The sequence below is a fragment of the Geotrypetes seraphini genome, chromosome 13 (genome assembly GCF_902459505.1).
Source record: "Geotrypetes seraphini chromosome 13, aGeoSer1.1, whole genome shotgun sequence".
Taxonomy (NCBI): domain Eukaryota; kingdom Metazoa; phylum Chordata; class Amphibia; order Gymnophiona; family Dermophiidae; genus Geotrypetes; species Geotrypetes seraphini.
In genome coordinates this window covers 47,388,590-47,413,786 of record NC_047096.1, presented here as the reverse complement: position 1 = coordinate 47,413,786, position 25,197 = coordinate 47,388,590, and the positions used below count along the sequence as shown (strand labels likewise).

The 25,197-nt window shown below is 47.7% G+C and overlaps 1 protein-coding gene across 3 annotated transcripts in view; it reads right to left on the bottom strand.

The window, feature by feature from the left end:
• NFRKB (nuclear factor related to kappaB binding protein) overlaps positions 1 to 25,197 on the bottom strand; it is a 203,937-nt gene that overhangs the window by 22,336 nt on the left and 156,404 nt on the right. For all 3 annotated transcript variants that reach the window (XM_033918440.1, XM_033918442.1, XM_033918443.1), the window contains 2 exons: positions 18,980 to 19,256; positions 3,691 to 3,915 (listed from right to left, as the gene is read on the bottom strand). In XM_033918440.1, coding sequence (XP_033774331.1) covers positions 3,691 to 3,915; positions 18,980 to 19,256 — 502 coding nt within the window. The remainder of the gene's footprint in view (positions 1 to 3,690; positions 3,916 to 18,979; positions 19,257 to 25,197) is intronic.

The following is a 25,197-nucleotide window of genomic DNA, read 5'->3' as shown; positions in this document are numbered from 1 at the left end:
TGTTACCACATCCTCTGTTAACGAGTTCTAGAACTTAACTATTTTTTGAATGAAAAAATATTTCCTGCTAATGGTTTTAAAAGTATTTCCATGTAACTTAACTGAGCGTCCTCTAGTCTTTGTAATTTTTGATAAGAGTAAAAAACTGATTCACTTGCATTCATTCTATGTCACTCAGGATTTTGTAGACCAATCATATCGCCCCTCAGCCGCCTCTTTTCCAAGCTGAAGAGCCCTAACCTCTTTAGCCTTTCCTCATATCAAAGCAGCTGATGTGGCCAAAGGGGTTACTACACTGACTTCTAGGAGATCAAAAAGTATGGAAGAGATGGAAAAACTCCTCTGTATTTGGATTAATGAAAGACAGCTGGCTGGTGATGTGATTTCTGAGACAATAATTTGTGAGAAAGCCAAGGTCCTTCACGATGATTTAATGAAAGGCCTGCCTGATACTTTGGATGAAAAGGAGGTGTTTAAAGCCTGTAGAGGGTGGTTCGAGAACTTTAAGAAAAGGACTGGGATCCATAGCATTGTTATGCATGGGGAGGCAGACAATTCTAATTTGGAAGCAGCTGAAAAGTTTGAAAAGGAGTTTGTGATCAGTGAAGGCTATGTTTCTAACAAAGTGTTCAATTGTGTTGAAACAGGCCTCTTTTGGAAAAAGATGCCCAGGCGAATGTACATCTCAAAGGAAGAAAAGTTGTATCAGGCCATAAGCAAATAAAAGAACGCCTTACTGTCTTGGTATGTTGTAATGCAAGTGGGGACTGCAAGATCAAAACTCTACTCGTATACCATTCAGAAAACCTACGGGTCTTTAAGAAGAATAACATCATTAAGAGCAAACTTAATGTTATGTGGAGATCAAATGTGAAAGCACTGAGTGGATACACGAGGAGTTTGCTCCTCGTGTAAAGGCTTACCTAGAGGAGAAAGACCTCCTGATAAAGGCTCTCCTTGTCCTCGACAATGCTCCTGCACATCCACCAGGGCTGGACGATAACTTGGTGGGTGAATATAGCTTCATCAAGATAAAATTTTTGCCCCCCAATACTACTCCTCTTATACAATCTATGGACCAGCAGGTGATCTCAAACTTCAAAAAATTGAACACCAAGGCTATGTTCCAGAGATGTTTTGAAGTTACAAATGAAACGGAACAGACTCTCTGAGAGTTCTGGAAGGATCACTATAATATCCACCATTGCCTAAAAATCACTGAGAAAGCATGGAGGGAAGTGTCTTTGAAGACGTTGATCTCTGCCTGGAAAAATTTCTGGACAGAATGTGTTACTGAAAGGAACGTTGAAGGCTTTGAAGAACCACCTGTTGTTCCTGGTTTTAAATTCTTTATTCATTTTTGCATGTTACAACTTGTTGTTCCTGACATCGTATCTCTGGGCAGGTCCATGAGTTTGGAAGTCAGCGAAGAGGATGTCAACGAGTTAGTGGATGATCACAGGACAGAGCTGACAACAGAAGAGCTTCAGCTACTCAACCAGCAGCAGCAAGTAGCAGAAGAAATTTCTTCAGGGAAGGAAGAGGGAGACACAGGTACCATACTCACTGCTGAAATCAAGGATCTGCTCAGCATGTGGTCAAAAACACAGGCAGTTGTAGAGAAGTGGCACCCTGATAAAGCCCTTATTAACAGGTGTGTTAACTTATTCAATAACATCATTGAACATTTTAGAAAAGTTCAAAAAGGTCGCCATCATCATACTACTTTGGAACGTTGGTTTGCAAAAGATACCACCAAAATGCAGACACCTGAACCACCAGATGCCAACACGGAAGGTGACCCCAAGTCCTCTACAAGTGGTACCTTGGTAAAGAGCCTAAAAAGGAGCAGAATGCAGACACCAGAACCATCTGATGCCAACACGGAAGGTGACCCCAAGTCCTCTACAAGTGGTACCTTGGTAAAGAGCCTAAAAAGGAGCAGAATGAAGACACCTACCTGGTAACACATGTTTTCACATTCGATCTCCACCTGAATCACCTGATGCTAATCTGGAAAGTGACTTGCCTTCCAAACAATAATATCCCTCCTATTCCAGGTTCCATATCATGATTCGTTATCACTGGTTACTTTACATTACTGTACTGATTACTTTACTGTACTGTATTGTATTATCATTGGTTAATATCTGAGAGTGTTATGAATAAAGAATTACAAAATAAATCCAGTGTGTTTACTGTTAAATTTATTTGAAAATCTGAGTTTGTGAGACCAAGGAACGGATTAATTCAGTTTCTATTATTTTCAATGGGAAAAATTGTCTTGGAACTCAAACATTTTGGAACTCGAACAGTGTTCAGAAACGGATTAAGTTTGGATTCCAAGGTACAACTGTACTTCTATATCTCTCTTGATCTCATCAGCAATTCCTAATATTCACAATTCTATGCTGACATTACCAACTCCAAACTAGGCCAGCTAGCCTAGCAATGACTCCCAGAATCCTTTGAAGGAAGGAGAAATTAGTTTTACCTGCTAATTTTCTTTCCTTTAGTCCCAACAGATCAGTTCAGAAATCTGCTCATATATATTCTCTTTTACAGTCAGCAGGACTAAGGCCCTGATTCTATATTGGTGCCTAACTTAATTGAGCAATAGGCTTAATTGATATTGATATTGGCACTCAACACCTCACAATCATCTTTAGGTGATGTAGACAGGTGGGTATAGTGGGTTTTTTGGATGGCTCACCATAATCTCTAAAGGAGTTCTGGTGAGATATTTATCTGGCAACCTTACTGTGACGTTCACAGCAGTGCCCTGTAAGGTGCCCCACTGCTCTGTTGCCATGTCTAGGTGGCCAGTCCATCACAATGCTAGCCCCTCCAACATCCAAAAGGTCTTATTCTGGACGTTTCAGACTTGGACAAATTTTTGGTTGAGAATGTGGTATAAAGATAGACATAGTAGCAGTCTGGACGATCGAATGCCTGGATATACAGACAGACTATTTTTGAAAAAATATATATTTTGGATGTACTTTTCGTGAATGGACATTTTCCACTGCGACTTTGGACAACTAGCGCCCTACGTCCAAATCGGACTTAGAGGGGCATAATCAAAAGAAACGTCTAAGTGCTTAAGATTGTCAGAATTCTGTTTCATCTATTTCAGCCATTGCTTTAAATTTTCCAAGGTTATCTATTTACTCACGGTTTTATGAAGAAGGAAGGAGAAATATATTGAGGGATCCAATATATTCCATTATTTTATAAATGAAATACTGAGTTGGAGCAGTGGCACAGTGCCTTTTATGGCAAAGCTCAATTCTGTAAACTATCTCTGTCTGCAGGTAAGATGGGTCTAACTTGCAAGTTCTGGGTTGATCTGTTGAGACTAAAGGAAGGAAAATTAACAGGTAAGACCTAATTTCTCCTTGTACCATATGTGCTTTTGGATACCTAACAATATGTAAAAATGACAAAATGTTTTGTTTTTTTACTGTTCTTATTGGGTATTGCCTACAATGTCAAGATAAATGCATTAAAAAAGTCTGTGGGGGTGGGGCCCTATATCTTTTGTGATTACTGTCATGCTTTGTGTGCTTCCCTTACATGCTACATATATTGAAAGAACATCTATATATCATAAATCTTACTACTGATTAGTTAGCAAGTAAAATTGATGGACTAACATGCTTGCCGGACATTAACAACCCCTGCACTCACCTGTTTGATGATATTTTGCCCAGTGATGTTTTGGATAACAGTAGCTGTTGAAGTGCTTGGTGTGGTACTGCTGGGTGAACTGGTTGCTGGTTTCCCTGCGGCACTGGATATGGTGGAGAGTCCTGTTACTGTAATACCAGTTTGGCCTGTCAGAGAGGCTCCTGTGCGCTGCACCTGCACTGAACCTGCACTGGTCTGTGTTTTCATCGGCACAGTCATCACAGCCTAACAGAGGGAGAAGAAAAGAAGAATATGTGGGCTATAGAAAATCCTGTTCACAAATGACTGAGGGTTATTAAACTTCCTTACACAGTGTCTCCGGACTGTACTTTTCCTGTCAGAGCTGACAGCTGTACTTGTTCATGAAGCAGAGGTCACTTCTTAAGTGACTCAAAAGGGCAATAAATCAGCCAAGTACCAAATGCACAATTCTAAATAGAGAGCTCATCCATTTAAAGCTATGCTTATGTTCAGTCAACCCACATACTCAGTTAAAACAGCTGAATAAACACACAACTTTAGGTAGATAACACAATACATTTAAAAATACTACCTGAGCTTGCATTTTGGTTTTCTCCACATAACTTTAGGCTCTGTCCTCAGAACGTCCCTAATTCTTTGCTCCATCTGTGTGGCTAAGTTCTGGCCTACTTTCCTTTATAGAATACTAGAATAACAGATTAGTTATGTGTCCATAATTTAGGTATGAGTACTGATGCCAGTTATAGAGCCAGTATAATTGCTCACATCTAAACCCCAGAAATATCACCAGTGCTCTGCTGCAGACTCCACTCATCTGTTCATCTAGCTGTCAAATATGCATTATGTAAGATATGTGCCTATTTACAGAATAGCTGTGGATTGTCATCATTTATGCACCTATGTGCATGCATACATACTGGTATTCCTAATCATTTACACACCATGTAATTATTAACACCTACATGTTAAAACACATGCAGATTGTGAAAAACTGAAGGCGGACCTTAGGAAATTGGAAGACTGGGCGTCCAAGTGGCAGATGAAATTTAATGTAGACAAATGCAAAGTTTCAAGTTTCAAGTTTATTTAGTTCTTGATGGATCGCCTATTTCACATTGGGAAGAATAATCTGAATCACAGTTACTGGATGCTAGAGTCCACCTTGGGGGTTAGCACCCAAGAAAAGGATCTGGGCATCATTGTAGACAGTACAATGAAACTTTCCACCCAATGTGTGGCAGCAGCCAAAAAAGCAAACAGGATGCTGGAAATTATTAAAAAAGGGATGGTTAACAAAACTAAGAATGTCATAATGCCCCTGTATTGCTCCATGGTGCGACCTCATTTGGAGTATTGTGTTCAATTCTGGTCTCCTTATCTCAAGAAAGATATAGTGGAGCTAGAAAAGGTTCAAAGAAGAGCGACCAAGATGGTAAGGGGATGGAACTCCTCTCCTATGAGGAAAAACTAAAACAGTTAGGGCTCTTCAGCTTGGAAAAGAGACGGCTGAGGGGAGATATGATTGACAGTGCAAGGCCAGCCGAAGGGAGACTGTAGGAGCTGTGCCTAGTCCTGAGCACATGGTGGAAGAGTCTTGAGCACATGGCAGAACAGTGAGCGGAGAGTGTGCTAGCAGGAAGAAGCAGAGAGAGGAGCAGAGAAGGCGGTGCTAGCAGGGGAAAAGGCGAGAGCTAACTCCGCCCACCCCTGACATCACCAGCCAAACTCCCCCCATAAAAGGGGATGAGCCAACAGCAGAGAGTCCACAGTGCAAGGCCAGCCGAAGGTAGACTGTAGGAGCTGTGCCTAGTCCTGAGCACATGGTGGAAGAGTCCTGAGCACATGGCAGAACAGTGAGCGGACAGTGTGCTAGCAGAAAGAAGCAGAGAGAGGAGCAGAGAAGGCGGTGCTAGCAGGGGAAGAGGCGAGAGCTAACTCTGCCAACCCCTGACATCACCAGCCAAACTCCCCCCATAAAAGGGGACGAGCCAACAGCAGAGAGTCCACAGTGCAAGGCCAGCCGAAGGGAGACTGTAGGAGCTGTGCCTAGTCCTGAGCACATGGTGGAAGAGTCCTGAGCACATGGCAGAACAGTGAGCGGACAGTGTGCTAGCAGGAAGAAGGAGAGAGAGGAGCAGAGAAGGTGGTGCTAGCAGAGGAAGAGGCGAGAGCTAACTCCGCCCACCCCTGACGTCACCAGCCAAACTCCCCCCATAAAAGGGGACGAGCCAATGGCGCGCCGCTGTTCGGCGAGCGGCAAAGGCGCTCGCCTTAGCGAGAGCGCCTTTGCGAAGAGCCTTGAGAAGGGCCTTGTACAAGGCCTAATCTAAACTTTTCATTCTCATATACAACCAAACACAAGGCCTAATCTAAACTTTTCATTCTCATATACAACCAAACACAAGGCCTAATCTAAACTTTTCATTCTCATATACAACCAAACACAAGGCCTAATCTAAACTTTTCATTTTCATATACAACCAAACACACTCCCAAACTCTCTAGTATCTCTATCTTCCTCTTTCTCCTTGCATACTCTCCGACATCTAAACCTTTCTCTTTACAGAAATAAATCCCTCTAACTTGGAAATGGCAGGGAGGACACGGAGTACCAAAGCTACTATCAAGATCGACACTCCAGCATCCGGAGGGACCCAGGGGATGGTCAAGGTCTGTACACAAAAGGCAGAGGGCAACATGGATCAGAGGGCAGAGGTCTCAGTGCAGACCAAGACCTTCCCCCCCCTCCCAAAGTGCACTACAGTCTCTACGCAGACAGAGGAGCTAGGAAACTTAGGCGAGGATATCTTGCAGGAACTACTGAGCCTCAGGAGGAGGTAAAGCACCTGAGGAGCATCAGGGATGATGAGGCCTTCATCGACGATGCCATCCTGGAACTGTCACACATCACAGAGAGAACCCACGACAGGTCCACCCTCGACACGCCCAAACCTACAGCACTAAACACAACGATTGGAGTAAAGGAGATGATTGGAAATGCTGGCCCCTGGCAACTAGTAACATCCTCTACGGGCAAGCGAAGTAAATCCACCTCATTCTCACTCTCTTCTTCTTCTTCTTTTTCTCTTCAACAGGATAGCCGTTCATCAATACCACAGCTAACTCTCAGAAATAGATTTCAGATCTTACAGGATGGAACCACCGAGGAAATAGCAGAAGGGACTCATGAGGATACCCAGCTCACAACGTCAAATCCAGAGCACGCAGACCGGCCCCCTCGGAAGGAACGAAGAGTGGTAGTCATTGGTGACTCCATGCTAAGGGGCACCGAGGGACCAATTTGCAGTCAAGAGAGGTCTGCTGTCTCCCTGGAGCCAGGATCCAGGATATTACCACTAGCCTAGACAAAATTCTAAAACCTAATGATCATTTCCCCATGTTTCTCATCCATGTAGGCACAAATGACACTGCTAGGAATGCCACAGAGAACATCCCCAGAGATTTTGGAGCGCTGGGAAAGAAGTTGAAGCAGATAGGAGCACAGGTGGTCTTTTCATCAATTCTTCCAGTAAGAAACAAAGGCAGAGCTAGAGAAGAGCGTATTCAACGGACTAACGAATGGCTCCGAGAATGGTGCATAGAAATTAACTTTGGATTCCTAAACCACGGCGAGATGCTCCAGGGACTACAAGGACCAGACGGACTCCACCTAACCAGAAGAGGTAGAAACGTATTTGGACATCGATTGGCCCGCCTACTCCATAGGGCTTTAAACTAGGTAAGTTGGGGGAGGGTACATACTTATATCCCAGAGCAGTAAGAAACCACCCTGAGGAGGCAAGTCGCACTCACACTACCAAGTCTAAGGTAAGTACCAATGATATCCACAATAATTCAGGGAGAAACATCACTGATAATTTAGGAGTCACACTAGCTCGTAAAGGAATCTCTTCACAGATATGGAGGGCTATGTATGTTAATGCACACAGCTTGGGCAATAAAATTTTAGCATTAGAGACTGAGATAACAAACGCCGATCTTGATGTGATAGCGATATCCGAAACCTGGTTCACGGAATCGCATGGGTGGGATATGGTTATACCAGGGTACAACCTACTTCGTTGCGACCGAGAGGGTAAATTGGGAGGAGGAGTAGCGCTATACACTAAGGAAAGCATCAAAACCACCAGAATCACAGATGTTAGATACACCGGGTAATCTCTCTGGGTGAACCTGGCCAGAGGGAATGAAAAATGCCTATACCTTGGGGTGATATATAGACCTCCCAGGCAACAGGAGGACAAAGACATGGAATTAATCGAGGACATAGAGAACATCACACTGCGCGGGGACACAGTAATGCTAGGAGACTTCAACATGCCAGATGCAGATTGAAACACACTCTCCGCGACTACGGGTAGCAGCAAAAGAATATTAACCTCCATAAAGGGTGCACGTCTCAAGCAATTGGTATTGGAGCCCACCAGGGACCAGGCGTTAGTGGACAAGGGTTCTCAACTTTAGAGGCACAGACTTCAACCGCATGGAAGATTTTGTCCATCAGGAGCTACATAAACAAGCAATATCTGACAATGTGGAGGATATGTGGTCGTCTCTGAAGTCCATCCTACACGAAGCAACAGACCGATACATAAAGACAGTAAGTAAACGCAGGAGAAACAAAAGACCCCAATGGTTCAGTAAAGAAATTTCAGACTTAGTTAAACAGAAAAAAGATGCATTTATCACCTACAAACATTTAGGCAGAGAGGGGGCGAAAGAGGACTATCTAGACAGATCTAAAGCTGTCAAAACAGCAGTCAGAGAAGCCAAACTCAGAAAGGAGGAAGAGCTAGCACGGAAAATTAAGAAAGGGGATAAATCTTTCTTCAGCTATATTAGTGACAGGAAAAGAAACAAAGATGGGATAGTACGCCTGAAGCAATCGGACGGTAACTTTGCGGAATCAGATTCTGAGAAGGCAGAACTACTAAACAAATACTTCTGTTCAGTGTTCACCCGCGAAGCGCCGGGAGCTGGTCCACAGTTGCAGATGGGAGATAACCAGAAAGACCAGTTTCAAGATTTCGAATTTACGCCCAGTAGCGTCTATGACGAACTATCAAGACACAAAATAAACAAAGCCATGGGACCGGATAACCTACACCCCAGAATGCTCAGGGAGTTAAGGGAAGTCCTGGCAGAACCATTATCTGTTCTTTTCAATCTTTCCCTAAGCACAGGAAGGGTCCCCTTGGACTGGAAAACCGCCAACGTAATCCCACTCCACAAAAAGGGCTGCAGGACAGAGACAGCAAACTACAGACCAGTGAGTCTCACGTCTATAGTGTGTAAACTCATGGAAACACTGATCAAACAGAATCTTGACACAATCCTAGACGAAGAAAAACTGCGTGATCCACACCAACACGGGTTCACCCAGGGTAGATCCTGCCAATCTAATCTGATTAGCTTTTTTGACTGGGTTACTAGACAACTGGACGCCGGAGAGTCACTGGACGTGGTATATTTGGACTTCAGTAAAGCATTTGATAGCGTCTCTCATCGAAGATTACTGAACAAGCTGAAATCGATAGGATTAGGAGACACTCTAACTACATGGGTTGGGGATTGGCTGAGCGGTAGACTTCAGAAGGTGGTGGTGAACGGTACCCCATCCGAAGCATCGGACGTGATCAGTGGAATGCCGCAGGGCTCGGTCCTGGGCCCGATTCTATTTAACTTATTCATAAGAGATATGACGCAAGGACTTAGAGAAAGGGTATCACTGTTCGCCGACGCCGACGCCAAACTTTGCAACATAGTAGGCAAGGAGAAATTAGGTTCTTACCTGCTAATTTACTTTCTTTTAGCTTCTCCAGACCAGTAGAGGTTAATCTTTACGAATGGGTATATATCCAATCATGACCAGCAGGTGGAGACTGAAAACAAAACTGTGGGACAGTATATAATATACTCCCTTCTCTATTTACCTCAGTCTGCCGAATAGCCAAGCAGAACCAAGAACTGGAAAACAGAAAGAAAACAATACTCCGAACAGGAGTAACAAATAACATACCCAAATGCTGTTGGAAAATGCAGAGGAGAAATACCAGAAGGAAAATGTCCCCACAGCTCGCCAGCCGAGCCACAGCCGCTGTTCTTTAATTCTCCCCGGCCCTAGAAAAATACTAGAACCCGCAGCAAAAAACAAAAACTGCCCGCGAAACAGCCCCAAGCACAACAACAATAGACAGGGTGGGGACCTCTACTGGTCTGGAGAAGCTAAAAGAAAGTAAATTAGCAGGTAAGAACCTAATTTCTCCTTCTTTAGCACTCTCCAGACCAGTAGAGGTTAATCTTTACGAATGGGACGTACCAAAGCAGTCCCTCACACGGGCGGGACCCCCGAAGGGCCGACACCAGAACACACACACACCGAACACCGCGTCCTGACGCGCCAGAACATCTACCCAAAAAAGTCTGACAAAGGAATACAAGGAAGACCAAACCGCAGCCGTACAAATGTCCACTGGAGGCACGAGCGACGACTCAGCCCAAGAAGCCGCCTGACCCCGAGTAGAATGAGTTTTGAGAAACTCCGGAACGGGCTGCTGCCCCAGAAGAGAAGCGGAAGCAAAAGTCTCCTTGATCTAGCATGCAATAGTAGCCCTAGAAGCGCCAGCCCCCCTAAGAGGACCAGTCAGAAGGACAAAGAGATGATTTTATTTCCTGATCTCCTGGGTCCGGTGCACATAAGAGCGAAGGACACGACCAACATCCAACATGCTCAGCTGACTTTGCTCAGAAGAGCCCTCCCAACTACCCAAGACCGGGAGGACCACAGATTGATTGATATGAAAAGGAAAAACTACTATTGGCAGAAAAGGAAGGAACAGGCCTCAAGACAACCTGCTCCCTAGAAAACTCCAAGAAGGGAGCCCTACAAGAGAAAGCATGTAGCTCAGAAACACGCCTAGCGGAAGAAATGTCCACCAAAAAGACCGTCTTCAGAGGAAGGTCCTGCAAAGAGCAGCCGCCCAATGGTTCGAAGGGCGGGTGCATCAGAATAGAGAGAACCAGACTGAGATTCCAAGAGGGAATAGAGGACCGCACGGGAGGCCTGAGCACCTTGGCCGCCCGCAAAAAGCGAATCACATCAGGAATGGCTGTCAAACGCTGACCCGTCACAAACCCCCGAAAGGCTGACAAGGCCACAAGCTGAACCCGGAGAGAAGCCGAAGCCAGGCCTCTATCCATGCCATCTTGCAAGAACTCTAAGAAGTTAGGCACAGAAACGCGAAGAGAGACCACTCCCCGCACCTGGCACCACCCCTCAAAGAAGTGCCAAATCCACACAGAAGCCTGAGAGGTAGAAAGCCTCCAGGACCCCAAGAGTGTAGAAATCACCCTATCGGAATACCCCTTCTTACCAAGGCGATCCCTTTCAAAAGCCAAGCCGTAAGACAGAAGGGAGAGGGGTCGAACATGGGAATGGGACCCTGCGTCAGAAGGTCGTCCAAGGGAGGCAGAGGAAGAGGATCCACCACCAGAGTGTCACCAGATCTGCGTATCACGGATGTCGAGGCCAATCTGGAGCCACCAGAACCACCAGCCCCGGATGGCGAACAATGCGGAGAAGAACTCTGCCCACTAATGGCCACGGAGGGAACCTGCACAACAGCCCCTCTGTTGGCCATGGTTGAACCAGAGCATCCAGACCCTCGGCCAGTCCATCCCTGCGACGACTGAAGAAGCGGAACACCTTGGCCTTGCCACTCGTGGCCGACAGGTCCATCAGGGACTGACCCCAAGCCGGCATTATCAACTGAAGAGCCACAGGGCTGAGACACCACTCTCTGTGATCTAAGATGTGACTGAGGAAGTTCGCCTGAACAACCTCTACCCCGGCCATGTGAGAGGCCGAGAGGTCCAGAAGGCGTGACTCCGCCCCAAAGCATGAGCCGAGCCGCCTCCTCCGCCACCTGAGCGCTCTTGGTGCCTCAACGATTGACATAAGCCACCGCTGTGGCATTGTCAGACCGGACTCTGACCGACTTGCCCCTCAAGCGGGAGCGGAAGGCTAATAGCGCCAGAGGGACGGCTCTGGTCTCCAACATGTTGATTGACCAGGATGCTTCCTCCATGGACCAGGTGCCCCTAGACACTGAGCCCCCCCAACCGAGGAGATTGGCATCCGAGAGAAGCACCGTCCACTGCGATAGGTCCAGACTCATCCTCTGGACCAGATGAGAGGTCTGGAGCCACCAAAGAAGACTGCAGCGCGTCAAGCCTCACAGAGGGACAGGGACCTCCAAACTGAGCCACTGGGGTGACCATCTACGGAGCCGAGCATACTGAAGAGACATGTGGGCCCACCACACAACATCCAGGAACGCTGCCATCGACCCCAAGACTCGGAGGAAATCCTGCACCCGAGGACACCGGGACGCCAAAAGAAGGCGAATCTGAGATTGCAATTTGCTTACCCGGGCCTCTGGAAGGAAGACCTTCCCCAAGGAGGTGTTGAACAGAACTCCAAGGTACTCCAGATACTGAGCGGGGACCAACCGACTCTTGGAAAGGTTGACCACCCAGCCCAGCGACCGGAGAAACTCAACCACCCGAGCCGTAACTCGGGCGCTCTCCTGCAACGACTTCGCCCGAAACAACCAGTCATCCCAGAAGGGGTGCACCAGAATGCCCTCTGACTGCAATGCCACCGTGACGACCACCATCAACTTGGCGAACGTCCGGGGAGTCGTGGCCAGGCCCAAGGGAAGCACCCAGAACTGATAGTGCAGACCCAATATCGCCAAGCAAAGAAAGAGCTGAGGAGCGGCCCGAATGGAAACAGGCAAGTAGGCCTCCGCCAGAGCGAGAGAAGTCAGGAACTCCCCCGGCTGAACTGCCAGAAGGACAGACTGCAGTGTGTCCATGCGAATAAAAGGGAATTCTGAGAGTCCTGATGACCTCAGTTTAAACCAAGGATGGGCCCCATAAAGGAAATGGCGTACCAGCCGATACCGCACTCCTGAGGGGACACTGGACAACTGCTTAGAGATCTAGCAAGCGCTGAAGGGTCTGGCGAAAGGCTAGCGTCTCCCATGCCACCTGACATGGAAAGGCTAGATATGATCCGGCAGAGAGCGGATAAAATTCAAGTACATAACCGTCCCGCACCACCACCAGGACCCACTGATCGGACGTGATCTTGGCCCACTTTGGAAACAAGTTGCGAAGCCGGGCACCCCCGGGAACCAAAGGGGGCGCCGGCAAAGAGACATCGCGCAGGATGGGCAGCAGGGGAACCGGGGGGGAAACTCCCAGCCCCCCGACGGGCCCCCTGAAAAAGACTGCATGCGCTAAGCCAACCGACCCCGGGGAAAAACCGGAAGCCTGGAAAGAAGCAGTCCCATGCCCCAGGCGAAACTTGCGAAATTCCCGCAGACACCCCCGGGCAATGCCAACCCGAGAAGCCGGGCGGGCACGGTCCTCAGGCAGACGGGGCACCTCCGGGTCCGTCAGAGTCTGAACCACCGGATCTAAGTCCTCTCTAAACAAAAAACAACCCCCGAAAGGGAAATTTTGGGAAGTTCAGTTTTGGACGCGGCAACCGCCGACCAAGCGCGAAGCCACAAGGTACAGCGTGCGGCCACCAAAAGACCCAGACTTAGAAGCACCAAGTCACAAAGAACAACCGAGAGGAACGAGGCAGTCATCTCAAACTTCACCACCTCCAGATCCACTAAGGACCAGTCATCAGACTCACGATCCAGGACATGCTCAGACCACCGAAACACGGTGCGAGCCACCAGCCCCACACAAATAGCTGCCGGGACCCCCAAGGCAGAGACATCAAAATTATACTTAAGAAGTGTCTCTAACGTACGCTCCTCAGAGACCCTAAGAGCAGATCTGTCCATAACAGGCACGGTATGCCGCTTAGGAAGTGCCGAGACCACCGCGTCCCCCATTGGCGTAATTAAGGTAGCCCTATCCCCCTCCGGGATGGGATACCCATGAGCCAAGGCGCACACCAAACGAAACGGCGCCCGTAGGCCACTGCGTCAACACAAAATCCCGAAAATCCTGAAGCACAGGAAAAGAGCGGGAAACAGGACAGACCCCCTGAAGCAGAGGGGCCCCCATACGCGGGGTCTCCGGTGGCGCAACTTCGAAAATGCAGCACCAAGGAGACCTGCTACATCAGGTCTAAAAGCTCATCCCTCTGAATAAAAAGCGCACCACGGACGCATCTGCTCTGGAAGACGGGAAAACCGCCGCCCCGCTGCCAGCGGGCGTCCCCTCTAGAGGATCCTGGAAGCCTGCCAAAGCAGCCAGGTCCTCAACCATGCCAACACGCTCCTCCGACCACCAATTCGCAATCCAAGCCCCCCCGCGGGCGCTTGGATGAGGGAGGAGAAAGAGGGGATGCCAAACGAAAAGAGAGAGGCAAGCCATAGGGGGCGCGGAAGGAAAACCACCCCCGAAACCCCCCAGGTGCACGTGGGACCCCCAATTGTCTGCACAAAGAAAGAAATTAAAGTGGGGACAAAAAACCCCTGGGGGTCCCCAGGGACTCCCTGCCCCAGCAGGGGTCCCTGCTGAAACCTGCCCCTGTGTTTGCAATACAGGGGGAAGGTCACCTGAGGTTGCAGACAAAATGGAGGGGCCAGACAGAGAAAATGGCGAAGTTCCCGCCAAAAATGCTCCCTCCATGGCCTGTAGCGGCTGAGAAGGCTGAACAGTCCCAGCCGCTAAAACAGGCAAGTCGGCATCAGCTGTCAAAAAATCAGCTGAGAGGGAATCCTTCGGCGAATCCCTCCGTGGGCGGTTGGGGAAGACCGGGCTTCCCCACTGCTCCCAGCCGACTCGCGAGGCACCATCGGCGGGGAGCTCTGGGCGCCTGCAGCTGCTGCCGACGGAGCTCCACCACCTCACCGACCCAAACCGCCGAGTTCAGGCCGGCCGCGAGTGCCTCGCGGCTGGACCTAATTGTGTCCCACTCCCCCGGAGAAGGGCACAATTGCTCCATACGCGACCTAGCTAGAAAAAAAGTGCCGGTTAGATGAAAAAATACAGTAAAATACAGTAAAATACAGCACTACCTCAGGATTTTTTTTATTTTTTATTTTTACAGAACAGACTCCACAGGCTCTCGAAGCAATATGCCTTGCTTGATTTAGGGGGCAAGGCTTACTGCTGAGGCTCCTCTAAAAAAATGTGGGGAGGTGGAGGAAGTGGGGGGAGGGACCCCGCTCGAGACCCGCCGGGTTTGACACCCCCGAGGTCGGACGAACCCCCAAACAGGGCCCGCCCAAGCTCTGTCCGGCCAAAAACAGGGACTAGAAACCCCCTAAACAAATTCCAACAGCCCTACCAAGGGAGATGGGTACAGATCACTCAACACCTGCTGGAGACTGAAAGAAGACTGAGGTAAATAGAGAAGGGAGCATATTATATACTGTCCCACAGTTTTGTTTTCAGTCTCCACCTGCTGGTCATGATTGGATATACACCCATTCGTAAAGATTAACCTCTACTGGTCTGGAGAGTGCTAAAGAAAAGCTTATTACCTGATAATATGACACACGACCTACTGTTGCTGGAACAATGGTCAACTACTTGGCAGCTAGGCTTCAATGCTAAAAAATGCAAGATAATGCAAAGAGAAACCCGCGTAGAACTTATGTACTAAATGGTGAGACCTTGGTTAGGACCACGGCGGAACGCGACCTAGGGGTGATCATTAGTGAGGACATGAAGGTTGCCAATCAAGTGGAGAAGGCTTCCTCCAGGGCAAGACAAATGATGGGGTGTATCCGCAGAAGTTTCGTCAGCAGGAGACCTGAAGTTATGATGCCATTGTACAGAGCCATGATGAGGCCTCACTTGGAGTACTGTGTTCAGTTTTGGAGATCACACTACCGAAAGGATGTGCTGAGGATCGAGTCGGTTCAGCGAACGGCCACCAGGATGGTCTTGGGGCTCAAGGATCTCACGTATGAAGAAAGATTTAAAAAATTGCGGCTGTACTCACTTTAGGAACGAAGAGAACGGGGAGATATGATTGAAACATATAAGTACATCACGGGACGCATCGAGTCAGAAGATGATATCTTCTGGCTCATGGGACCCTCGACCACCAGAGGGCATCCGCTGAAAATCAGGGGAGGGAAGTTTCATGGCGACTCCAGGAAGTACTTCTTCACCGAAAGAGTAGTGGATCATTGGAACAGACTCCCACTCCAGGAGATAAAGGCCAGCAGCGTGACGGATTTTAAGAGAAAATGGGATACTCAAGTGGGATCTTTAAGGGAGTAAATTCAGGGGAGGGGATACTTGGAATGGGCAGACTTGGTGGGCTATAGCCCTTTTCTGCTGCTTTTTTCTATGTTTCTATGAAGTCTAAAAAATCCTGAGTGGAGTAGAACGGGTACAAGTTGATCAATTTTTTACTCCATCAAAAATTACAAAGACTAGTGGACACTCGAAGTTACATGGAAATACTTTTAAAACCAATAGGAGGAAATTTTTTTTCACTCAGAGAATATTTAAGCTCTGGAACGCATTTGCCAGAGGATGTGGTAAGAGCGGATAGCGTAGCTGGTTTTACGAAAGGTTTGGACAATTTCCTGGAGGAAAAGTCCATAGTCTGTTATTGAGAAAGACATGGGGGATGCCACTGCTTGCCCTGTATTGGTAGCATGGAATATTGCTACACCTTGGTTTTGGCCAGGTATTAGTGACCTGGATTGGCCACCATGCGAACGGGCTACTGGGCATGATGGACTATTGGTCTGACTCAGTAAGGCTAGTCTTATGTTCTTTACATAATTAACCCCAAAACAGTATCCATGTCCTAGGTCAGCATTTTAAGCTTAGGAGTCAGCACCTGTTGCTGACCACATCAATGGTTTTGAATATTGACCTTTAAGTATTTTCACTCTGCTTATAAGATTCAAGTTAGCTCACATCTTGATTTTTTTTAAATTAAACTCCTAACGTAATTGTGCATTTAATAGTTATTAGGCACTGACTCATAAAGCTGGAAAAAGGCCTGAGACAAATTGAAGACTCTGGCTTAAAAGCTTTTGTGCTGTGCAAATGCAAACGTGGCTGCCATCTGTATCTGTAAAACATGATTCTGTAAAGAGCACAGGGAGTGTGTGGTACTGTGGTTAGAGCTACAGCCTCAGTACCCTGAGGTTGTGGGTTCAAATCCCACACTGCATCTGGTGACCCTGGACAAGTCACTTACCCCCTCTTCTACGAAACCGCGCTAGTGTTTTTTTAGCATAGAGAGCCGTGCTGAATGACCCACGCTACTCCCGACGCTCATAGGAACTCAATGAGCGTCGGGAGCAGCGCAGACCATTCAGTGCGGCTCTCTGTGCTAAAAACCGCTAGCGCAGTTTCATAGAAGAGTAGGTTAAACCCCCGTTGCCCCAGGTACTTTAGGTAGAGTGTGAGCCCACAGGGACAAATAGGGGAAAATGCTTGAGTACTTAAATGTAAACCACTTTGGCCATAAGTGGTATATAAATACTAAAAAATAAATAAATAAATCTTATATTTTATAAATCTGTAAGAACTGTACCGGTACAGATATCGAGTTGAGGAATCTAGACTGCGCCTCCTTGTCCGTCGGCTCAGGAGGACCATATAGCTGAGAATAAAAATACAAGAACTCCTGTTGAATCGCCGTATCCGTAACCTTCAGTTCCCCTCCCGCAGCTCCACGAATCCGAATTATAGTAGCCCGGGCCCGTTTAATCCAGATGTACCTGGCAAATTGTGCACAAGCCTTATTACTATGCTCATAGATATTTAGTCTAAATCGTTCCCGCATGCGATCAGTCTCAGCCACCTGAAGTTGGTATATTTCATCTTTCACCCATTGCAGTTCGACCAGTGTCTGGGGATCCTGTCCAGCCTGGTGAGCGGTTTCCAGCTGAAGCAGGCGTGTTCGTAACTGGAGGAAGCTTTGGGCTCACTGGCACTTATATCTAGCCCCCCATTTAACAAGTTCCCCCCGAATCACTACCTTTAGGGTGTCCCACAAAGTAGCATCAGAGACCTCCCCATTATCATTCAAATCCAAGTAATCCCGAATAGTGCGTTCTACCGCCTCAACTACGGGCGGGGAACCCAATAAAGATTCATTGAGTCTCCAATATTGTCTACCCCCCCGGATCCAGTAACCCTTTACAGGCCACCCAGACTGGGGCTTGATCTGAAATGTGCATCGTCTCTATTTCTGCCCATTGCAGCTCTCCCATCTGGATCCTATGAATCCACACCCATAGTATAAGAATTTTGGGCATGAAAGTAAAAGGTAAAATGTCTCTTGGGAACCATGAAGCAGTCGCCAACTATCAACCAGTCCCAGGGAAAGCATCAGTGTTCCAAGCGCTTTGGCGGGGCTCCGAAGTGCTCTACATCCTCCCCCCGAGTGGTCCAAAGAGGGATCCGGTGGGACACTGAAATCCCCCCCTAGATATACTGCACCATGCACAAAGGTTCCCAAGTCTGTCTGGAGGCTTCTAAAAAAAGCAGCCTGTGCAGTGTTTGGGGCTCACTGTATTTCTAACACTCTTTGTTTTTGTTATATTGGATTGTTCATATTCAAAATCTGATTGGTTTTCTTTTTCTGCTTTCTTTGTATGGTTGTCATTCTTTTTTAGGACCCCTGAGGAAGGCAATTCTTTGCCGAAACACAGACCGTGTAGGGTCTGTTCACCTCAAACACAGTACAATTTTGATGTTTTAATGTTTTTATCCTGTTGGCATCTGTCAGATTTTTATTTTATTGTGATATTGATTTGTTTTGAACACCAATAAACTGTGATATTTTAACTCCTGGAGTCCAGGGCCTGGTTCTACTGTTTTGTTCCATATCCATTGACTTTTGTGACACCTAGGTCCTTTGCTGGAAGATAGGACTGCCTTCGTGGCGTAGACCACCCCACAGTGTTTTTCATTTTTCAGGAGGCAGTTTAGGCCAAAACTGAGGTGCTTTAGATGAGCCATGTGTCTTGTTCAGTACTGGAATAGCAGGGAATGCTGTAAAAGGCAGTATAGATCTGAATTGAGGTACATTAGGCAGAATCGTGATGGGTTCTCAGTTATAAATAATGCAAAGTGCTACTCAAATCAGTACTGAGGCACCTTGGCAGAACCATGTGTAAGTCTCATTAAGTGGGTCTTGTTCAGGCTGGATATAGAAGCCTGAACAAGAAAATATCAGCATTATGGCAGGATATAGCAAATGCTATTAGTACCTCCCTTTCATGAACATGCGGTTTAAAATATAAGGTTTGCTTATTTTTAGCAGTCTTACCTGAGGAAGCATCTTGGTTTGAGTGACTGTGGTGGGGACCCTGATCTGGGACACTGCTGGAGGTTGCTGTAGCGCCTGTGTGACCACAGAGGCCTGTTGAGAAACAGCAGGCAAACTGGTTTGTGCTGTCACCACCCGAACTTGAGGAAGGCCAGTTGTGGTTGCATGATTCACTACCCGTGTTGTGGTCTGTGTCCCAGCCTGTGTCTGGCTGTTCTGGGCTGTGGAGAGCAGCGTCCCTAGCTGTGGCATTGTTGGGGAAGACACCAGAAGTACACTGTAAAAGTAAAACAAAAAATTACACAGTTTGTTAGGAAGAAAGTACCACACCAAGTACAAAATTGGAGAGAATGGGTCTGTCAGCTTAATAAAATTAATTATATTACTATTATAGAGAGCTGACTGAGTTCAATGGTATGCAGCCCTCAAATCCTAAGAGAAGTATGACACAGGCAATGGAAAAAGGTATAAACAGGAAGTCACATTTATGTAAACAAAAAGAATTGATCTACTACTTTCCATCAGTGGTCACAAGGTTTCAGAGGGGCCTCCTGTTGCTATGTTGGAGGCTGAATGACCAGTGGTCACAGTTGGATCTGGATTTTAGAGTTAGTAACTCACCTTTTCTGAATCTGAGCTCAAAGGTACATTACAAATTCAGGTACACAAGTTATTTCCCTGAAAGCACAGTTACTTACCGTAACAGGTGTTATCCAGGGACAGCAGGCAGATATTCTTGACTGATGGGTGACGGCACCGACGGAGCCCCGGTATGGACAATTTTAGAGTGATTGCACTCTAAGAACTTGGAAAGTTCTAGTAGGCCGCACCGCGCACGCGCGAGTGCCTTCCCGCCCGACAGAGGCGCGCGGTCCCCAGTTAGGATAAGCCAGCTAAGAAGCCAACCCGGGGAGGTGGGTGGGATGCAAGAATATCTGCCTGCTGTCCCTGGATAACACCTGTTACGGTAAGTAACTGTGCTTTATCCCAGGACAAGCAGGCAGCATATTCTTGACTGATGGGTGACCTCCAAGCTAACAAAAAGAGGGATGGAGGGAAGGTTGGCCATTAGGAAAATAAATTTTGCAAAACAGATTGGCCGAAGTGTCCATCTCGTCTGGAGAATGCATCCAGACAATAATGAGAAGTAAAAGTATGAACTGAGGACCAAGTGGCAGCCTTGCAGATTTCCTCAATAGGAGTGGAACGGAGGAAAGCTACCGATGCTGCCATCGCTCGGACTCTATGGGAAGTGACAGAACCTTCCAGTGTCAGTCCGGTCTGAGCATAACAGAATGAAATGCACGCTGCCAGCCAATTAGACAACGTACGTTTAGAAACAGGACGTCCCAATTTTTTCGGATCAAAGGACAGAAAGAGTTGGGGAACTGATCTGTGGGGTTTCGTACACTCTAGATAGTAAGCTAGAGCCCTTTTACAATCCAAAGTATGCAGAGCCTGTTCCCCAGAATGAGAGTGAGGTTTCGGAAAGAAGACAGGCAGAACAATGAATTGGTTGAGATGGAATTCAGAGACAACCTTAGGAAGAAACTTTGGATGTGTACGTAGAACTACCTTATCGTGATGAAAGACTGTGAAAGGTGGGTCAGAAACTAGTGCATGAAGCTCACTGACCCTCCTGGCAGAGGTGAGCGCAATAAAAAAAAGTACCTTCCAAGTGACAAACTTGAAAGTGGCAGTAGCCAAAGGTTCAAATGGAGGCTTCATTAAAGCAGAGAGAACCACATTAAGATCCCAGATTACAGGAGGTGCTTTAAGAGGTGGTTTTACATTGAAAAGACCTCGCATGAATCTGGCGACTAGGGGATGAGCTGAAAGGAGTTTTCCATGGACTGGCTCATGAAAAGCAGCGATAGCACTAAGATGGACTCTGATGGATGTAGATTTGAGGCCAGAGTCAGACAAAGAAAGTAAATAATCCAACAAAGTCTCCACTGCAAGGGACGTGGGATCATGATGATGAAGAAGACACCAAGAAGAAAACCGTGTCCACTTCTGATGATAACATTGCAGAGTGGCTGGTTTCCTGGAAGCATCCAGAATAGAACGAACGGGCTGAGACAGAAGAGAATCATGAGAAGTCAGCCCGAGAGATACCAAGCTGTCAGGTGTAGAGACTGGAGGTTGGGATGCAGAAGAGTCTCTTGATGCTGCGTAAGCAGAGAAGGAAATAGTGGAAGCAGAAAGGGTTCTTTGGAACTGAGTTGAAGTAGAAGGGAGAACCAATGTTGTCTGGGCCACCGTGGAGCAATCAGAATCATGGTGGCTCGTTCCCTCTTGAGCTTGAACAATGTTCGTAACATGAGCGGCAGAGGAGGGAAAGCATATAGGAACAGATTGGACCAATCCAGAAGAAAAGCGTCCGCTGCCAGACGGTGAGGAGAGTAGAGTCTGGAGCAGAATAGGGGCAGCTGGTGGTTGTGAGGAGCTGCAAAGAGGTCTATCTGAGGAGTGCCCCACTGAGCGAAGATGGACTGAAGAGTTACAGGATCGAGTGTCCACTCGTGAGGTTGGAGAATTCTGCTGAGGTTGTCCGCTAAGGAATTCTGTTCCTCCTGAATGTAGATAGCCTTCAGGAATAGTTGGTGATCTGTGGCCCAGGCCCAAATCTTCTGGGCTTCCTGGCACAAGAGGCGAGAGCCTGTCCCACCCTGCTTGTTGATGTAGTACATCGCAACTTGATTGTCTGTGCACAGCAGGAGGACCTGAGGAAAGAGAAGATGTTGGAAGGTTTTGAGGGCATAAAACATCGCTCTGAGTTCCAGGAAATTGATGTGATGTTTCATTTCCTGGGCTGTCCAAAGCCCTTGAGTTTTGAATTCGTTCAAATGAGCTCCCCAGGCATAAGGGGAGGCGTCGGTGGTAATGACAAATTGATGAGGAGGCAGATGAAACAGAAGACCTCTGGAGAGATTTGAGGATATTAACCACCATTGTAGAGACTGATGAAGAGATGATGTCACAGATATGTGTCGTGAGCAAGGATCCGTCGCTTGGGACCACTGGGTAGCAAGGGTCCATTGAGGAGTGCGCAGGTGAAGACGTGCGAGGGGTGTGACGTGAACTGTGGAGGCCATGTGACCCAAGAGTATCATCATTTGCTTGGCAGAGATGGAACGTTGTGGAAGCACCTGCTGACATAGAGATTGAAGACGGTTGGATGGTAGGAATGCTCTCATGAGGACTGTGTCCAGTACCGCTCCAATGAATTGAAGCCTCTGAGTGGGGATGAGATGAGATTTGGGTAGATTGATCTCGAACCCCAGAAGTTGTAGAAACAGAATGGTTTGATTGGTAGCCAGGAGTACTGTTTGAGGTGAATTGGCCTTGATTAACCAATCGTCCAGTTAAGGAAAGACTTGGAGGTGGTGAGAGCGTAGAAAGGCCGCCACCACAATGAGACATTTGGTGAACACTCTTGGAGAGGAGGCAAGACCGAATGGTAGCACCTTGTTTAGAAATTGACAGTGATTGATCATGAAGCGGAGTTACTGTCTGGAGGTCAGATTGACCGATATGTGAGTGTATGCTTCTTTGAGATCGAGGGAGCATAGCCAGTCGTCTAGATTGAGAAGAGGGTAAAGAGTGGCCAGAGAAAGCATCTTGAATTTTTCCTTGACTAAACATTTGTTGAGATCGCGAAGATCTAGGATGGGTCTGAGATCTCCTGATTTTTGGGGACTAAAAAGTAACGGGAGTAGAATCCCTGTCCCTGCTGATCTAGAGGAACTTCCTCTATAGCGTTTAGAAGGAGGAGGGATTGAACTTCCTGAAGAAGGAGGGCAGACTGAGGGGTGTTCAAAGCAGACTCTTTTGGCAGGCTTTGAGCTGGAAGGGTTTGAAAGTTGAGAGAGTAGCCGTGGTGGATGATGTTGAGGACCCATTGGTCCGAAGTGATAATTTCCCACCGGCTGAGGAAAAGAGAGAGACGACCACCTATAGGTTGAGGTAGGTGGGTAGAAGTGGGAACTTTGGCTATGCTTTGGAGAATGCAGTCAAAAGGGCTGCGTCGATTTTTGTTGTGGAGGTGGCTTCACCGGTTGCTGCTGTTGTGGCCTAGGAGGCTGACGTTGCTGTTGACGCCTGGGTTGCTGGGAAGCTGGTGGCAATGGGCGAGCTGCATAGCGTCGTTGATAAGTCGACTGCTGTCTGAAAGGCCGAGTCTGAGGAGGCTTTTTCTTGGTTTTGAGCAGGGTATCCCAGCGTGTTTCGTGGGCAGAGAGCTTTTGAGTGGTCGAGTCCATGGATTCTCCAAAGAGCTCATCCCCCAGGCATGGGGCATTGGCTAACCGATCTTGATGATTAACATCAAGCTCGGATACCCGAAGCCAGGCAAGGCAACGCATGGCCACAGACATTGCAGTTGCTCTGGAGGTAAGTTCGAAAGTGTCATAAATTGACCGAACCATGAACTTACGCAGTTGAAACAGAGAAGATGAGCAGTGATGAAAAGCTTGCTGTTTGCGCTGAGGAAGGTACTTTTCAAATGAAGCCATGGTGGTAAGGAGATGCTTGAGATAAAAAGAAAAATGAAAAGCATAGTTACCAGATCTGTTAGCAAGCATAGCATTCTGGTATAATCGCTTACCGAATTTGTCCATGGCTTTACCTTCTCTGCCAGGAGGGACAGAAGCATATACACTAGACCCTGCAGACTTTTTAAGCGTAGATTCCACAAGCAGAGATTCATGTGGAAGCTGTGGCTTATCAAACCCAGGAATAGGGATTACTTTATATAATGAATCCAATTTGCGGGGAGCTCCTGGAATAGTTAAAGGAGTCTCTAAGTTTTTATAGAAAGTCTCCCTCAAGATATCATGAAGAGGGAGTTTCAAAAATTCCTTTGGAGGCTGGTCAAAATCAAGTGCATCTAAAAAGGCTCTAGACTTTTTAGATTCAGCCTCCAAAGGAATGGATAGAGAGGTACACATGTCTTTCAAAAAAGAGGTGAAAGATGTGGAATCATGTTGAGAGGATGGATCAGGTACAGCAGGCTCATCCTCATCTGAGGAACATTCACCCTCAGACAGAGAGGGCTCTTCAGAGTCACCCCACAGATCAGGGTCCCTGATATGGGAACTACGGTCTCGGGACTCTGGGGTGGATGGTTCCAAGTGCCGGGATTTGCGCACCGACTTACCCGACCTCATCGACACGGTACCAGGAGATGTTATCGGTTGCACCGGTGCCGAAGTCTGTACCGATTGATGTTGGGCTCTCGGCTCCGGAGCAAGAACAGGCATCGATACCGATGAGGCCGAGTGGGCCGGTACTGAAATGGATGCTGCCGATAATAGAGGTTGGTCTACCACCGGTACCGGTGGTTCAGACCGGACCGGCACCGGAAGGCTCGGTGTCAATAGAGCAGGAAGGAGTTGTTGTAACTGCTCCTTTAGCTGCACTTGGAGGACGGCGGCAATGCGCTCATCCAAAGAGGGCACCGGTACCGCCTTTTTCTTTTGCGGTACCTGCGGTGCTGCTCGACGCCCCGAAGATGAAGAGCCCGAGGTCGAGGGACTCACTTCAATCGGGGCGGAGCGCTTACGCTGGCGTTTCACGGTCGGCAGGACTGGGCTCGCTGCAATAGAGACCAGAGGATGCTCCAGCGGGGAAGGCTTCTTAGCCGGCTTACCTGGGTGCGACGCCGGTGTGGTATCACGCGGCATCGAAGAAGTAGGTGCCGAATGTGAAGGTGCCGACGTCGGTGTCGAAGGAACGGGATCGGACATCTCGGCACCGAAAAGTAATCGCTGTTGTATCTGGCGATTTTTTAAAGTACGTTTCTTTAACGTGGCACAGCGGGTGCAGGTGGAAGCCTGATGCTCAGGACCCAAACACTGTAGGCACCAGTTGTGCGGGTCCGTGAGAGATATAGGCCGAGCACACCGCTGGCACTTTTTAAAACCTGGTTGAGGGGGCATGAAAGGAAAAACGGCTTCCGCCAAATCGAAGGCCGAGGCCTCGATAGTGGCAGTAAGCCCCGCCGGGGAAAACCCAAATTGAAGAAAAAAATATAAGATTTTTTTTTTTTTTACAAAAATGAAATAAAAGAAAAAAGACAATAGAGCCAAAAAAGGTTTACGCGAGCGGGAAGGCAAGTAGAAAAAATTTCAACGGCCGTTGAAAAACGCGTCTTCTTAGCTCCGCGGAAACTAAGAAACTGGGGACTGCGCGCCTCTGTCGGGCGGGAAGGCACT